The sequence below is a fragment of the Antechinus flavipes genome, chromosome 6 (genome assembly GCF_016432865.1).
Source record: "Antechinus flavipes isolate AdamAnt ecotype Samford, QLD, Australia chromosome 6, AdamAnt_v2, whole genome shotgun sequence".
Lineage (NCBI taxonomy): Eukaryota > Metazoa > Chordata > Mammalia > Dasyuromorphia > Dasyuridae > Antechinus > Antechinus flavipes.
In genome coordinates, this window is record NC_067403.1 from 248,032,532 (window position 1) to 248,051,301 (window position 18,770).

The 18,770-nt window shown below is 32.8% G+C and overlaps 1 protein-coding gene across 1 annotated transcript; it reads right to left on the reverse strand.

The window, feature by feature from the left end:
• Positions 1–10,879: 10,879 nt before the first annotated feature.
• Positions 10,880–11,815, reverse strand: LOC127541615 (olfactory receptor 5B12-like). Its single transcript, XM_051966834.1, has one exon. The coding sequence runs from the start codon at positions 11,813–11,815 to the stop codon at positions 10,880–10,882; it is 936 nt and encodes a 311-aa protein (XP_051822794.1).
• Positions 11,816–18,770: the final 6,955 nt, after the last annotated feature.

The window sequence follows — 18,770 nt, forward strand, 5'->3', positions numbered from 1 at the left end:
CGACTCCTAGGTTGCAAATTTGAAGGACTGGGAGAATGGTGGTGTGCTCTATAGTGATAGAAAGTAAGAATTGAGAGGTACTTTAGGAAAAGGAAAATGAGTTGTTTTTGACAGGTAAGCTGGTCAATAGAAATACAGTTTAAAAGGTCTGAAAGATGGCAGATTGGAAATCAGCACTGAAGTTAGGCAAGATAGATAGATTTGAGAATCTTCAGAATAGGTATTGTAATTAAATCCATGGGAGCTGAAGAAATCAACTTAAATGACATAGTATAGAGGAAGAAGAAAAGAGGACCCAAGAGAGAAGCTGAGAATCACTTATGGTTAGAAGGCAAAAATGACTGAGAACAAGCAGTACTATAGATATGAACAGAAGTAAGAGAGAGTGGAATCCTGAAAACCTAGAAAAAGATAGTTTCAAGAAGAATAGTTTCAGAGGTTACAGAGAGGTCAAAGAAAATGCAGATTGGGGAAATGCCATTGGAGTCCACAGCTAAGAAATCATTAGAAAATTTCAAGAGAGTAAGTATGGTGGAATGATAAAGTTGGAAGCTTGAATACAAGAGGTTACGAAGAAAGGAAGAGAGGATAGGGAACCATGGAAGATTTGTTGACTTGACTTTTATTTGCTTCTGACTTTTGGGAATCTACTAACCATAATGGGCTAGTACCATATGTAAGTTAAAGAGATAATTAACTGAACTTTAGGCCTAAGTATAGGAAATATATATTTTTTAAAAAACTGGAGTTATCTCAAAAAGGAATGAATGAGCTGCTTAGAGGAGAAAGGAGGGTCTGAATTCTAGGATAGATGATCATATGTCAAGTGTATTAAGTGTTGATTAAATTTTTATTGTAGGTTTAACTAGGTGAACTCTGAAGTCCTTATATCCAACTCTCAGTTTTTGACTCTATTACTCTGAGCATCCAGAGGAAGGCAACCAAATTCCATTGTCTTATTTGATAACTTTCCTCAAGTGTTAGATTATCTCGCCAAATACCTATACCACAATGCAGAAACTATAAAGATTAAAAATCTAGGTATATTATGCATAAGATTAGGTTCAGGCTTGAGAAAAAACACCCTAAATCAAGATCAGCATTCTAAACATGCTTTTATAGACAAAATTATGACAAAGTAACAGAGAGATGAGTTATTTTACCTCTTTTTCAATCTTGTACATTTTAAAAAGCTTTTTGTAGTTGTTGTTTTCAGTCATTTTCAATTTAGTCCTATTCTTTGTTATTCCATTTTAGGTTTTTTTTTTTTTTTTTTTTGGCAAAGATACTGAAGTGGTTTGCTATTTCTTTCTCCAGGTTATTTTATAGATGAAGAATTAAGGCAGAATTAAGTTAATTCATTCATCTAGGATGACATAGCTAGTAAGTATCTGAGGCTACATGAGTTCAAGAAAATAAACTTTTCTTATTTCAGGCCCAGCACTCTAACCACTGCACTACCCAATTGCCCTTTTAAGCTACAAAAGTTTAAAAATACTCATAATCTCATGTTTTCTCCACTATCATTAAAAACTAAGAAAGATTACAATCTCATTTATCATCTAACAAACAAAAATCTGGTTAAATAAACTCAAAAGGTAAACTAAATCAAATTACAGATTAAATACTGAATTTCCAAAATCCTATACTTACAAAACTACACGACTAAATTTTATAAGCCATTATGAGCTAATTGAGAAGAGGAGATTTATGTGTCATGAAGACTTGGCATCAGAGAAATTCTTAAATAAATAAAAAAAATTGGGAGTCTTTTTCTATTAATTGTATTTTACTTTTTTCAATTTCCAATTTCCAGTTTTCCAATTACACCTAAAGATAGTTTTTTTCACTTTTATAAGATTTTTGAATTCCACATTTTTCTTCCTCCCTTTCCCCCAAGATAGCAATCAATCTGATACAAGTTATACATATACAATCACATTTAATACATTTCCACATTAGTCTTGCTATGAAAGATCAATCAGAACAAGAAGGAAAAACCATGAGAAAGAAGAAACATCAAAAAAGGTGAAAATTATGTGCTTTGATCTCTATTCTGTTCAGACTCCATAGTTCTTTCTCTGGATGTGGATAGTTTTTCCATCATGAGGCTTTTTCCTATGCATCACTTCTCACAGAACTATAGTATTCCATTACATTCATAAACCATGACTTATTATTTTTTAAAAAATAACTTTTTATTGACAGAACCCATGCCAGGGTAATTTTGTACAGCATTATCCCTTGCACTCACTTCTGTTCTGATTTTTCCCCTCCCTCCCTCCACCCCCTCTCCCAGATGGCAAGCAGTCCTTTACATGTTAAATAGGTTACAGCATATCCTAGATACAATATATGTGTACAGAACCAAACAGTTCTCTTGTTGCACAGGGAGAATTGAATTCAGAAGGTATAAATAACCCGGGGAGAAAAACAAAAATACAAGCAGTTTATATTCATTTCCCAGTGTTCTTTCTTTGGGTGTAGCTGCTTCTGTCCATCCTTGATCAATTGAAACTGAATTAGCTCTCTTTATCGAAGAGATCTACTTCCATCAGAAATAAAACATGCCCACACATGCATCCTCACAATTTCCAATTCTTTGGAATTCTATAACAACAAAAACAATTGCTATAAATATTTTTGTAAATATGATTCCTTTTTTGTAGAGGACTTAAACTCTGAATAGGTGTGCTTGAATCTGAGAATGGAGAGCACTTAAGGCTAATTACGTATTTGATGTAAGACAATGGCCTATAACCATAGGCAAGGATTGTGGAGTAGAATGAAAGAAGGAAGAAAGACTTGGCAGCAGGACAAGGAGGAGAAAGGCTGGTGACTCTGGACTCCAGAATCCAGGAGACATATTTGGCAAGCCTCAGGGCAGCTTGCCTGCCTCCTTCACTTCTCCCCCTAAAGACTAAGGACTTTAATTTATCTTGACTCTGGCTGACCCTGAAGCCCTCCAGGAAGTTAGTCTGTACTCTACACATTTCCCCTTTTTTATGATCTCTGTGGAATAGAGACCTAGCAATGGAATTACCGGATCAAAAAAAAAATGCAGTTTTATAGCCCTTTGGTAGTTCAAAATTGCTCTCCAGAAAATTGGATCAGTTCTCAATTCCATCAGCAATGTATTAGTGTTCCAAATTTTCCCTATCTTCTCCAATATTTTATCATTTTACTTTCTTGTCATATTAGCCAACCTGATATATGTGAGATGGTACTTCAAGGTTGTATTTATTTATATTTCTCTAATCAATAGTGATCTAAAATATTTTTTAATATAGCTGTAGATAGTTTTAATTTCTTCATCTGAAAATTGCTTCTTCATGTCCTTTGACCATTTATCAATTGGGTAATGATGTATATACTTACAAATTTGATTCAGTATGTTTGAGAAATGAGACTTTTTATCAGAAACACTATTAAAATTATTTTCCAGTTTCCTGCTTTCTTTCTAATCTTAGTTGCATTAGTTTCATTTCTGCAAAACCTTTCTAATTTAATGTTATCAAAATTATCCATTTTTCATTTCATAATGTTCTAGATCTTGTTTGGTCATGAATTCTTTCCTTTTTTATAGATCTGACAGCATTCTATTTCTTGCTCTCTTGATTTGTTTATGTTATTACCCCATATGTCTAATCATATACCCATTTTGACCTTATTTTGGTAATGGGTGCGAAATGTTGGTCTATTCATAGTTTCTGTTATACTATTTTCCAGTTTTTTGTCAAATAATGAGTTCCTATTTCAGAAAATGTAGTATTTTGGTTTAATTACATAGTATATATTACAGTCATTTACTATTGTGTCTTGTATACCTTACCTATTACACTTTTCTGCCACTATTTCTTGGTCAATACCAAATAACTTTAATAACTGACACTTTATAATATAGTTTTTTAATTACAGCTTTTTATTTACAAGATATATGCATGGGTAATTTTTCATCATTGACTCTTGCAAACCTTCTGTTCCAACTTTTCCACTCTTCCCCTCCCCCCAGATGTCAGGTAGACCAATATATGTATAAAATAGTTTTATATCTGGTATGCTAGCCACCTACCTTTGCATTTTTAGAAATTAATTACCTTGATAATCATGAATTTTTGTTTGTCCAAATGAATTTTTATTATTATTTTTGGCTCTATAAAAATATTGTTGGTTGTTTGATTGCTATGACATTAAATAAGTAAATTAATCTAGATGGAATTATAAAATTATTATTTTAGATTGGCTAACCCTGAGCAATTGGTATTTTCCCCATTTATTTAGATCTGTATTTGTATGAAATGTATTTTGTTATTGTGTTTCTTCATCTGAAAATTGCTTCTTCATGTCCTTTGACCATTTATCAATTGGGTAATGATGTATATACTTACAAATTTGATTCAGTATGTTTGAGAAATGAGACTTTTTATCAGAAACATTGTCTATTAAAATTATTTTCCAGTTTCCTGCTTTCTTTCTAATCTTAGTTGCCAAGAACTATAAAGACTGAAGGTCCCTAAGTTTGTTTTGGCAGGTAGACTCTCAAATATTTTATATTGTCTACAATTTTTTAAAATGGAATTTTTCCTTCTATCTCTTGCTGCTGGACTTTATTGATAATAAATAGAAATGCTGATGATTTAGGTGGGTTTCTTTTACATCCTGCAACATTGATAAAGTTGTAATTATTTCAAGTAGTTTTTAGTTGATTCTATAAGTATGCAGCAATATAATCTTCAAAGTATGATAGTTCTCTTTCTTACTGCCTATTCTAATTCCTTTCATTTCTTTTTCTTCTCTTATTGTTAAAGCTAACATTTCCACTTCAATAGTGAATAACATAGATGATGATAGCTATCCTTATTTCATTCCTGATCTTATTGGGAATGCAGCTGGTTCATCCCTGTTACATATAGTACTTCCTGATATTTTAAATAGATATTGTTGTTTTGAGGAAAACTCCTTTTATTCTTATACTCTCTCATGTTTTAATAGGCAAGGGTGCTGTGTTTTGTCAAAAGCCTTTTCTGCATCTATTGAGATAAGTATAAGCTTTCTGTTAGTTTTGTTATTGATATGATCAATTATGTTGATAGTTTTAAAAATATTGAACTAGTCCTGCATTGCTGGTACAAATTCCATCTGGTCATAGTATATTATAGATAAATTTTTTTTTTGGCAAATATTTTTTAAAATTTGTATCCATATTCATTACAAAAATTATTCTATTTTGGCTCTTCCTCATTTAGGCTTCAGCATTATATTTGTGTAGGTTATTGTAGATTATTTTCAAATCATTTTTCTAGTCTATCTTTTCATGATCCTTTACTGCATGTAATTTTTATTGCATTTTTATTTTCTGATCTGAAAAGGATGCATTTAATATTTTTGCCTTTTTGCATGATTTTAACGTTTTATGCCTTAATACATGATTAGTTTTTTTTTTTTTTTTGTGTAGGTGACATGTATAGCTGAGAAAAAGGTATATTACTTTTTATCCCCATTCAATTTTCTCCAGAGGTCTTTCATATCTAACTTTTCTAAAATTCTATTCATCTCCTTAACTTCTTTCTTATTTATTTTGTGGTTAGATTTATATATCTCTGAGAGGGGATAATTGAGGTCTCTTACCAGCATAGTTTTGCTATTTATTTCTTCTGTATCTCATTTAACTTCTCTAAGTGCTATGTGACTCAGTGTATATAGGTTTAATAGATATTACTTGCTTCTTTATGGTACTTTTTGGAAAAATATAATTTCCTTTTGTTATATCTCTTTATTAGATCTATTTTTGCTTTTGTTAGAGATCAAGATTACCACACCCAATTTTTTTTTTTTTACTTCAGTGAAGCATAATAGATTTAGCAGCAGTTTTTTTTTAAATTTCACTCTCTTTATATTTCTGTTTCAAATGTACTTGTAAATGGCATATTGTAGGATTCTGTTTTTTAATTCACTATGTCATCTGCTTCCAATTAATGGGATAGTTTGTCCCATTTATATTCACAGTTATGATTACTAATTATGTATTTCCCTATCCTTGTTCTGGATTTTGACTACAATATTCCTTGGTTGCTGATCTGTGTGGTGGGTAAGAGCCTCCTCTGGCTTGCCCAGACACTCTCTGTGTTGTAATGTGCTCCCTTGTTGCCCAAGTGAGATAGACTTTTCCGAAAGGCCTTTTAAAGTATCTTCAGAGGGAAAATTTTTTTTTCACACTTTTGTGTATTCCGTCACTCCAGAATCCAATTAGGGGCTTGGTTTAATGTTATTTATGAGAGAAACTGAGGAGAGCTCAGGTAACTTCTTAGCTGCTTTTTAGCATCTTGGCTTTGCCTCTCTTTGGAATATTTTAAAGATACTATATTCAATGAAACCAAGAAAACAGAAAACTGGGATTTTTATAGCAAATATTTCTGATAAATATCTAATTTATTAAATATATTGAGAACTTGCTCAAATTTATAAAAAATCAAGTCATTCCCCAATTGATTAAATGATCAATAAGTATAAACAGGTAGTTTTTTGACAAAGAAGTCAATCTCTCCCTTCTTCCCTCCCTCCCTTCCTTCCTTTTACAAAATGATTAATATAGAAATATGTTACATGATTACACATGCATAAACTACATCAAACTTTTTGTTATATCAAGGAGTGGGGAGAAGAAGAGAGGAGGGAGAAAATTTGGAACTTAAAAAAATAAAAAAAACATTTTCATATATGTAATTGGGGAAATAAAATATTAAGACAAAATGATGTTGTATTCCTTTCTCCATTTCATTTAGTAGATGGAAGTCTGAGGAATGTTAAAAATTCTCCTGTAACACTATTATTCTATGAATTAGTCAGATGAGGTTAATATTAATGAAAGATGGGATTTCACTTAAATAAGAGTAACAGATGGAATGATCCTGAGGCTCAAATAACAAGAAACAATAAAGGAAAATTTAGAAACCTTCATAAGAGTTTATAGAATTTTCATAACAATCCGAAAAGGAAGATCAGTTGAAGGAACAGGATGTTTAACCAGAAGAATGAGGAGACTGGAGGTGGAGAAGTGATTTGGGTGAATAGATGGGAAGACATAATAAAGTCTTTGAGTACTTGTATAAAAGATACGCTAGATTTACTTTGTTTCTTAGTTGTGAAAACAAGTATCTCTCAGTGTTTCCTATCCCCTTCACATCTCTGTTGTTTATCAACTGTAACCATCCATCTGCAATCTTAGTAAGTACTACTGAGTCTGCTATTTCTTGGTAAAGGAAACAGTATGATAAAGCAGAATTTTTAACAATGGATGGAAGATACAAAGACACAGTTGAAGCTTAATATGTTGCTTTAGTGAATAGAGCACTTGGTTTGAAGTCACTACTTGAGTTCAAATCCCTCTTTAGAACAATGTAATCCTGGGCATTTCTCTCAATTTCAGTTTCCTTATCTATAAAATGGAAGAGTTGGCCCTTATGGGCTCCAAGATCTCTTTCAGCTACAACTCTGTTATCCTAAAATATATATGGAAAATATTCTATGTTGAAGTATTATCACTACAAAATTCTTTAAGGTCAGTCTTAATCTAATCTTTCTATTTCTATAAATTCCTAGTGAAGAGTAGTTCTAAAAAGTGTTTTTTTGAATTACATGGAATTAGGTTCAGATTGAGTTATGACAGGGGTCCTCTGTGTGTAGAAAAATAGTGACTTCAGCACAATTTACTCAATATAGGACTCAGGGATTCTCTCTCTTGTTACTAATAGTTATGATTTCTTTTTCCATGGCAGGCAAACCTTTTTGGACTCTGTAAGTTGGTAAGCAAGTGCTACTTTAATGTCTACAAAAATACAAGATAAATTGAGGAAATATCCCCAGATTATTGTGTACCTCAACTCTGAAGGGTATATAGAAGTGTTTGAGCATGAATGGCACTGTGCGAGAAGTTGTGGGTGTGTGGTCACTGGGACCTGTAGGGATGAGAATCCTTCACATAAGGGATCACAGTTCTGTTTTATTTTCAAAATCATAGTAATTATTTAGGAGAAGCTCTGCAGAACTTGGTTTTAATAATCTCATAAGGGAAATAACTTTTCAATGAATTAAGGGGGAAAATTCCCTGAACTGTTTGCCCTGAGGGAAATAGCTTTTTTATTACAATTGATGATTATAGACATGATTTTTTTCTCAACCAAAAAAGGAGAATCACTGAGTCTGATGTCTGCTGGGCCTTGGACTCTAAAGCTCCAGACACTTAATTATAGAGTAAGGAAGGAAGAAAGATAATGGGGAATATATTCCTTCTCCTCCCTTGGTATGTGATGAAAGTGACAGATAGAGATGGGAGTTTTAGATTGTTTCCAAGCAGCCTTCAACCTAAGATCTCTGTTTTAATGAAGAAGTATTTGATGTATACCTACTGTGTATTTACCAGTCACTAGGATTCTAAGAAAAATATAGAGGGATGGAAGCTGTGGGCACAGGAGTCGAATCATAATTACAGGATGCTAAAGTTAGATGGAACCATGGAGATTTGATCTTTGGAGTTACCCCATGAGATCAATTTCTCTTTCTTTGTCTCATTATTGCTCTGAAAAGAGAACTTGCCAAATATAATTCATATGTAACTTGGGTCTTAGTTTTTACAAAGATGTTGCTGGGGTCTGCTACAAGGACTCAAAGGGATAATAGTAAACAGATATTACAAGACTTTTATTTCCCCTAAACTATTAAAATACAGAAGATGCAAAGATTTATTGAACTTCATTAGCAAATGAAGAAAATTCATGAAGGGACCCACAATAGCCCAAAGACTTTCAATGTAATACTGTCCATTTCTATGGTGGTTTTTTTTTTTTTTGTGGCTGTTGTTCAGTTGTTTTAATTGAGTCCTATTCTGCAGCCCCATGGTGGGGGGCACATTGATATACTATATTTCTCTTTGATCTTCTCTGGGACATAAATTCCTTCTCTATAAAATGCAAGAATTGAACTCTTAAGATACAAGTATATGGAAATTCAATGAGATAGGTAATGAAAAAGTGAAATGATTGCAGTTTTTAAAATTACTTTTAGGCGTGTCTGATTTCATCAGCCATTTAGGGAAGAACTCTGATCTGAAACCTACATTGGAGTACCTCTGGGGCTGTTAAGTATTACATTGGATAGGGTATCAGGCCTGAGGTCAAGAAGAATCAATTGCCTGAGTTCAAATCTAGCTTTAGATACTTAATAGCTATGTAACCCTGGACAAGTCACTTAATTGTGTTTGCCTCAGTTCTTTTCTGTAAAATTAACTGGAAAGGGCAAACTTTTGCTTTACTTAGAAAACTGTAAATGAGATCAAGAAGAATTGGACCTAACTGAAAATGAATGAATTGTAACAAACTACTGCATCAGTCTTCCTGGAAAGTCTTCTAGTCTTCTCGTCCTCTTCACTTTGTATTACATGCAAGTAGGGTCCACAACTTTCAAAGTCTCTATGATCTAGTAAGGAAAGACCTTGGGTGATGTATAGGTTCTTTGAATGAACTGCATATAATTGATGGGGAAACACTTGGGTATAAGAATCCTTTGGAGAAAAGAAATCTTTTGAAATTGCAAGAGGATGGGAGAGGCTTTTTAGAGTGGTGTTTTAGGTATTTTCTAGCAATAAAAAAGCCAGAAAGAAAAGCCTCTGGTTTCTCTCTCACACACACTTTATAGTAGTAATTAATGTCATAATTCACTTATAGAAATGTCTTTTCCTGGGGCATTATATGACAAAGAACAGGTTTAATGGGGAATGAATATTTGTGATGTATGGAACATAGTAATTATTTAATAAATGCTTGGTAAGTCATTGTTGATGACCAGAACCCAAGTCCATTTAATCTGCACACAAAAAGAAAATCAAAAACAATACTGGAACATTCTGTACTGTATTAGATACCACATTGCTACTTCCTGAGGTGCAAATAAAAGTAACTCTGGACCTGGGTCAGAACATTGTAAAGCTCCAAGACTTACTAAATGTGTCAGCAAGAGGAAGTAGCTTAATGTCTCCAACTTTCAGTTGTCTTATTTAAAGGTCCACAGCTCCTAATTCAATATTCTGAAACAAGTAGACTGTGCAGAGAACAAGTAGATTACCGAGCCTAGAGTTAAGAAGAAATGAGATAAAATTTGGCCATAGACACATGCTTGTTTGGTGCATTGGACAAGTCACTTAGCATCTTCCTCTGTTTCCTCAATAGTAAAATCAGCATAATAAGAGCACCTATTTTCCAGAACTGTTGTGAGGACAAATGAGAAAAAATAATCTCTAAAGAATTTTGTTGCATGCAGAGCCAAGGAGTAGAGAGAAGCCAGGAACTTGCTTGAGCTCTCCCCACTTTTCCTTGGAAACATTAAATCAGGAAAGAAAGAATCTACAAAAAGATGGAGTGAAACAGTTTTCCAATTTAAAAAATCTTTGAAGGACTTCAGTAAATGGGAGCATAGTTTAGTGCAGGTGGTATCTTGGCAAGACAGAAAGAAGGTATTGAGGTGGAGTGGTGGCTTAACTGCACTAGGGTGGCCTGGCCTAATTGTGCTTTTTGTGCTTAGACTTCCCTGTTGGTTTTGTTTGTGCACAACCTTTTTAATTTAATGTAATCAAAGTTGTCCATGTTGCCTTTCATAATGTTCTCTAGTTCTTCTTTGGTCATAAATTCCTCCCTTCTCCAAAGATCTGATAGGTAAATTATGTCTTGTTCTCCTGGTTTGTTTATTGTATCATCCTTTATGCCCAAATCATGTATCTATTTTGACTTTTTTTTTGTATGGGGTGGTTAAATAAGACTTGATTTGAACTCAGACTAAGTGCTCTATTCATTGTACCCCCTAGTTGCCCTTCTCCTTAAATAGAATAAGGCTAATAATTCTTTTTTCTAATAGCTTTTATGAAAGCATTCTTGACATCTTTGTTTCTCAGACTATACACCAATGGATTCAGCATGGGAATGATCATGGTGTAGAATACAGAGATCATTTTATCTTTTTCCATGGAATGAGCTGATGAGGGTTGTAGATACATGAAGATGGTTGCTCCATAGAATAAGGACACTGCAAAGATGTGAGAAGCACAGGTGAAGAAGGCTTTCTGGCGGCCCTCAGTAGAGCGGATTCTCAGAATGGCAATGAAAATTGAGAGGTAGGAAACCACAATGATCAGAATGGCAAAAGCCATGTTAAATGCCCCTATAACACAAACCAACAACTCAGTGAAGTGAATATCTGAGCAGGAGAGAGTCAAGATTGGAGGAATGTCACAGAAAAAGTGATTCACAATATTAGAACTACAGAAAGAGAGGCTGAATGTGAAGCCAATGTGGATTGAAGAGTTCACTGAGCCACAGACATAACAACTAATGGTTAGACCAAGACACATCTTTGATGACATGATGGTAGAGTAGTGTAGGGGCTTAGACACAGCCACATGGCGATCATAGGCCATGGAAGCCAACAGATAATTTTCAGTAGTAACAAAGATTACAAAAAAGAACATTTGTGTGGCACAACTATTGTAGGAAATAATCTTGTCCCCTGTGAGGATTCCAGCAAGCATTTTGGGAATAATAGCTGAAGAAGAACCTAAATCCACCAGAGAGAGGCTGCTGAGGAAGAAGTACATGGGAGTGTGGAGAGTAGATTCCATCCAAATCAGGGTTACCAATCCCAGATTTCCTACTAAAGTGATGATGTAGATAAGGGTGAATATTATGAAGAGCAGAACCTGATACTCTGGGGTATCTGTAAATCCTACAAGAATGAACTCATTTACTTCTGTTCTGTTTTCCATAAATGCCATTTTAGAGCAGGATCATTTATCTACAATTAGAGAGGAAGGGAAACTAATTTATTTTTGCATAATTATAAAACCAAAACTTTGTCTGTATAACTCTTTTGCAAATAGTGGAAAAACTGGCCTGAGGGATGATGGAAATGTTGATGGTCATCATAGCAGCTACTCCATAGTTTCTCATTGAACTTATTCCAAATAATTCTTTTAAAATAATTTTATGGATGACTTGTTATATCATAAAATGACTAAATGATACAGTACATAGAGTTCTAGGCCTAGAGTCAGGAAGTCTCTTGCATTCAAATGTGGTCTCAGAGACTGACTGATTCAGTGTCACTCATCTATAAAATGAAGTGGAAAGGAAATGGCAAACCACTGCATTATCTTTGCCAAGAAAACAACAAACAGAGTCACAAAGAAACAGAAATGACTGAAAAATAACTGAACAATAACTTTTATATAACATTTACTTCTAATATATTCCTTCTTATCTAACTCATCCTACCATCATAGACCTTTCCTTAGAACAATTTTAAAAGAAAAACCAAACCAGTTAAGTAAAGCCTTAAAGTAAATACCAATATGTGTATGATATCTAACAGTATAAAGCTTTATCCAAAGTCCCTCATTACTATGTTGAAGGTAATGAATTAGATCTTAGATCTTCTTTAAAGTTAAACTTTGTTATATTAATTACAAATGATTCACTTTTCTTTTATTTTTCCTATACTTTGATTGTATATATTGATTTCCTCATTCTTATTTCTCTCTGCACCCATTAGTGTTTTCTCCATGATTTTCCAAATTCTTGAAATTCATAATTTCTTATAGAACATTTCTATTTCATTTTATTCACATATCAAAATCAATTCCATGAATTCCTAATCAGTGGGCATAGATTTTAATTATTTTTGATTCTTTGTTACTAGAAATAGTACTACTATAGAAATTTTTACCTTCCCTCTTTTTTCTTCCTTCTCTTCTTCTCTCTCCCTCTCTCCCTTCCTTCTTTCCTTCCTTTCTTCTGTCATCTTATCCTCCTTCATCTTTGTCTTCTATATCTTATATATATACAAAATAGGGAGGTTAAGTAATAGAAAGACAAGTTAAAAAGTAGAAGTAAAGTAGAAGAATTAGGGATAGAAGTAAGAGGTATGAAAAAACATAAAAAGAATGATCAGGAGTAGAATTTATTAGAAAAAAGGAGGAAGTAGTAATCATTGATCTTAGTCAAACTTTAAAAAAATTCAATAAAGAGAGAAATGTACAATATATTTCAACCATATTAATATTGTTTTAGATATGTGTATGTATATATAAGTATGTATATAAGTATATGTATATGAATACCTGTAGGAGTATATATATATGTATGTATGTATATATATATATATACATATATGTATACATAAATATATTCATGTTTAAATGTAGCCTATTTTACTTGCTATCTAGGGTTTGTTTAGGTTTGAGTTAAGAGGTGAGTAAACTTTAGAATGATGTTCTAATTTTTTTTGTGTGTGTGTGTGTGTTATAGAACACTTAAAACAGTCTAGTGAACCCTTTTCAGAATAAGAATTTTAAATGCATAAAATCTATTAGAATAATTGCAAAGGAAATGAAAAATCCATCAAAATAAAGTTGCATTTTTTATTACTCCAAGTTTATAGGCTCCCTGAAACCTATCTATGGGTTTGATCGTAGATTCCAGATTAAGGATTACTTAATATGTATCAAGAAAAAAGCAACCAGCATGGAGAAAGTCTTAAAAATCATGAGATGCTGTTATTGGTAATAATAGCTAACATTTGTATACCACAAGGTTTACAAAGGTCAATAAAATATATTCTTATTTTGTTCTTATGATAATTCTTAGAGGTGATGGGTACTCTTATTATCTCCACAGAAGAACTGAAATTGAGAGTGATTATGTAATTTGTCCAGGGTCCCTTAGAGTCAGAGTGTCTAGGTCATAGTGATTTCAAGTCTACCATCAATCAATCTTATATAGTAAGCTGATTCCCACACTAAGATAAGCACTATATTCTTGAACTCTATTTTTCAGGACCTACCTGAGTCATTAAGAAATGTTGAAAAGACTTTGAGTATCAGTTTCTTTCATAGGGTTGAGATTAAAGTCCCAAGCCTTAGAAATAAATGATACTCTTCAAGAAACTGTTCCTTTGAACCTGGTAATAAGTATTTATTATTAGAAAGAAGAGGAAAGATCATTTCTGCCTGCTGATGCTATAGCAAAGGCAATTTTAGGAATCTTTTGCTCACTTACAAAGTGAAGGTTAAAGCCAAATGAATAAGTGAAAGACTCAGATGACTGCTGTTCCAGGTTGGTTCCACTTCAATGAATCATCATAGAGCCTGATTTGCTTTTTGGTGACTAGAGTTCGATTTCAGGAAGGGACTTAATATAGATCTGAGAACACAGTGACTGTTAGGAGACCATGCACCCTTGGAGATATCTGAAAAGTCTATTATTATCTGTAAACAAAATAGGCTATTAAAATTTGTAATGACTCAAGAGACCAAATTCTGATTGCTGAGGGAGATCATTTTCTTGAGTATGTCTTGGTCCTTGTTAGCTCATTGTTAGTGAAGTGAAATGAAAACATCTCTGGACTTGGGAATGGCAAGATCTGTATTCTAATTCTGGCTCTACTGCTTCCTGGTAATGTGACCATAGGGAAGTCACTGATTTGCTCCAAACCTCGATTGACTCATATTTAAAATGGGAGTAATCATTTCTTTCACATTTAATTTGAAGGACTGTTTTGAAGATCAGATATGAAATTGGATGCAAAAGAAAAAAATGTGGAATAAGGGAAAGAACATCAGAGGCACATCTCAATAAATGTCTTAACTTTCCCAAATTACAGTTTCTTTTATAAGGTGGGAATTTCATGACCTAATTCATAATGCTATTGTGAGCAAAGAGTTTTATAAAATATGAAATGCCATTATCATATTAAAATATTGTTATTATACTCTCTTGCATCCCCAGTATAATGTTGTTGACTGAATCCCATACTTCAACATTATTCTTAAATTATTCTGAATATTGCTTCTTCTTGGAGGTTATATATACACCTAAATATAGACTAGATAATTAGATTATAAGAGTGGTATCAGTGTGGTTTGCTTTGATTTTATCAAGCCTATGATGAATTGCTCGGTGTTTCTCCTTTGGACATGATGGAAAATTATAGCATAGACAAAAGTCAAGTAAAGTATTCTCAAAACCAGTTGAATTATCAAACCAAAAAAGTGATCCTTCAGGGCTCAAGGTAAACTGATATAAAGTTCAGAGGCCTGAAATCTATCTTTAGTCCTTATATCTTTACATATTTTAACACAAGTTTTGTTTCCAATTCTGTACATCTCAATGAGTGGTATATTGTCTTATTTATAATAAATGCTTAATACATATTTATTATATTTAATAGAATTGATGACAGCTTATAAAACTAGATAACATGCTCATTAAATTTATCTTAAAATTTAAATATTTTATTATGAACTTAATTATTAACAGAAATATTCAAACATATAGAAAGCCAACTACAATAAAGGGGTATATATAAAATTGAAAACTCCTGTTATATAGTTTGCTTTTTCTTGAAGTGATAATAAATTTAACAATATAGTAACATGCTTCTTTGCTTTCTCTTCTGTTCTCTTAGACTCGTTTTTTCCCAATAATTCATCTCACTCTTTAGCCCAATAGACACTCCTTATAACAGGTAATAAGTATAATCAAGCAAAAGAAATTAATCATGTTTAAAAATATATCCCATTTATCTGTTATGTAAAGACATAAACATTGTATTTCACCATCAGTCTTTTGAATAAATAGTTGCTTTGCTTCATTCATTGGAGTTATTCCACTTTTTATTTCTTTCTACCTCTAGCTCTTGTTTTTTTCTTATTATTATTTCTTCTATTGCTTTTGAAATAATTTTTCTTCCTTCTTTAATTCTTCTAGAAACATTTTTTTGATCTTGTGTCCAATCAGACTCTTTCGCTGATGCTTTGAATGATTCTTTGTAGATAATTTTAAATTTGTTGGCACTTTAAGACCCGAGCTTCCCTGTAATCATAATAGCTGTTAGTTGTTTTTTTTTTTCTTTTTCTTTATTTTTGTTGTGTACTATGAACCAATCTTCTCATTTCCATGATTTTGGGCTTTGTTAGTATTGGGCTTGGTTTGTTTATTTTTATTTTAAGGATGGGAGGATAGATGTCTGGTTTGAGCATTTGTCCTTATATGCCTTTCTGATACTTTTGCAGCTTATTATGAGGCCCTGGAAGTTTTGAATCCTTCCAAAATTCTGTGTTGTGGGGAGACATTTATTCACTGCCCTCCTGGTCTAAGTTCTGCAAGTTGAATTTGTTGACTTCTGTATAGGACTAGGGCTTAAAGAAAGAAGTTTCAGTTTGTGCTTTATATCTAATGAAAAGGAGAAGCTTAATGAAGATTTTCCTTTAGAAATTTTCCTGAAAGCACTTTTGATTTCTTTCTTCCTCAGAGGGTTTAACATGGAAACACTGTGGTGTAGGAAACAGATGAGATTTTGTCCATGTTCATGGTATGATCAGAACTGGGTTGGAAGTACATGAAAAATTGTCCCATAGAATATTGACACTTCAAAAGGTGGTAGAAAAGGTTTTCTGACAGACTTCAAATTGTGTGAATCCTCAGAAAATAAATGAAGATGAATAGGTAGGAAATAAAAATGAATATAAATGGCCTTTAACTTTTCCATGAAAAAGAGTAGCACACACATACTTGTGTGTATATGTATGTATAGACATTACACACACACATACACACACACACACCTGTGTATATGTGTGTGTGTACATGCACACATGACAGAATGTTAGGTTCAAAAGAATATCACAGAAAACATGATGGACCACATTGGAACTAGAAGAGAAACAGAAGGTTCAGCTTGTGTGGATAAAAGAATTCAGAAGACCATAAACAAATGATCCAGTGACCATGGCATCATACACCTAGCCATGTGACAATCATAGGCTACAGAAGCTAAAAGGAAAATTTTTAAGTGGCAAAGATTATAAAGAAAAATAATTGCATAGGACCTCCATTGCAGTAGACGGCTTTGCCCCCATTATGAAGCCAGCTATCATATTCTGGCTAACAGAAGAGGAAAAACCAAAAATCTGCAAAGACAGGCTACTGAGGAAAAGAGCACATTGAGGGTTGGAAATGAGAGTCTCAAAAGCTCAAGACTACCATTCCCAGATTCCCTACCATGGTTTTGAGAGAGACATGGGTAAACAATATGAAGAGGAAGATCTGAGTCTCTGGGACATCTGTGAATCCTATAAAAATGAATACATTCACCTCTGTGTTGAACTCCAGGAAAACTATATATGAATCCAGTCATTTATCTGCTATAAGAGATAAAACAGTAGAGTTACTATTTCACAGAAAATGACTGTAGTCAAAAATAAACCATGGCCAGAGACCAGTCTTCTGTGAGTAAGAGAAATATGAGACACAGGGAACAAGAGAATCAAGTTAATTACTGTTGTTTCTTTATTATACATTTTATAAATTTATGCCATATTTATTTATTTTTTATTTCTTTAATTGAATTTCATCTTTGTCTTGTTTTATATAATTTCCCCCTTAATAGTTAGATTCACATAGCATTAAATTTGCAAGTTAATTTAAGCTATTCTGATTTTTTTTATTATGTTAACCCAATCTAGCCTTCATCATTAAATATCTCTCTAGATATTTCAGTTTTTTAAAAAATATTTAAACAGTTTTATGTAATTATAACTATGTAAGTAATGAATGTGTGTTAGTAGATTAGCACCTGAATATTTGGTGCTCCTTAAAATCCTTCTGCATGGGTCTTCTCTATTATTTCCACATGGATTTTACAATTGCTCTAAAATGTGATTTATTTGATATTTTTCAAAGTCAGATTTTTTAAATATGCAAGATGTTCCAAAAGACTTTGAAGTTTCATTAATTAATAGTTTGAAACTATACTAACTTTTTTGTTAATTAACATTTTATTTTTCCCAATTACATGTAAAAACAATTTTCATGTTCATTTTTTTTTTAGATTTTGAGTTTTAAATTCTCTTTCTCCCTCCCATCTCTCATCGAGTAATTTGACATAGTTTATACATGTGTATTCATGCAGAACACATTTGATTCCATGAAAGAAAATATAGACCAAAAAACCTAATGCCAAACCTAAGAAAATAAAATAATGGAAAACTACCTTGATCTGCATGCACAGGCTTTACTAGTTTTTTGTTTGGAGATGAATAGCATTTTTCACTATAACTCCTTCAGAATTGTCTTGGATCATTGTAATGCTGAGAACAGCTAGGTTATGCATAGCAGATCATTGCATAATATTGCTGACTTTCTAATTTGACTTGAGCTGAAAAATTTTTTAACATTGTATTTTTGAGGGTTATTCTGCTCTAGAGTTTGTTTAAGTGTCATATTTAAAAGTATGTTTGAAGAAATACTTTTTGGGGAAATTAGGTGAGTCCATGCCTTTACTCTTCCATCTTTGTCTTAGTTGTCCCACTTTTAAAGAATGAGAACAAATAATTAGGGAAGAAAAATTTAACCTGCCAAATACCAAGAAACCTTTGTCTTTTAAGAGGATCACTTGGGAACTTAATAAAATAGCTAGACCTGGGGATTAGAGTTCAGACAAAGTTTTTCTGATTTGCCCTTTTCCCTTAATTGTTGTTCAGTCATCTAATGATGTCTGACTTTCCATGATCTCATGGACTAGTCCAGAGAGTCTTCTTGGCAAAAATACTAAAATAGTTTGCCATTTCTTTCTCCATTGTTTCCTCATTTTATAGATGAGGAACTGAGGCAAAAAGGGGTTTAATGATTATCCAGGATCATATAGCTAGTAAGTTTCTGAGGCTTGATTTG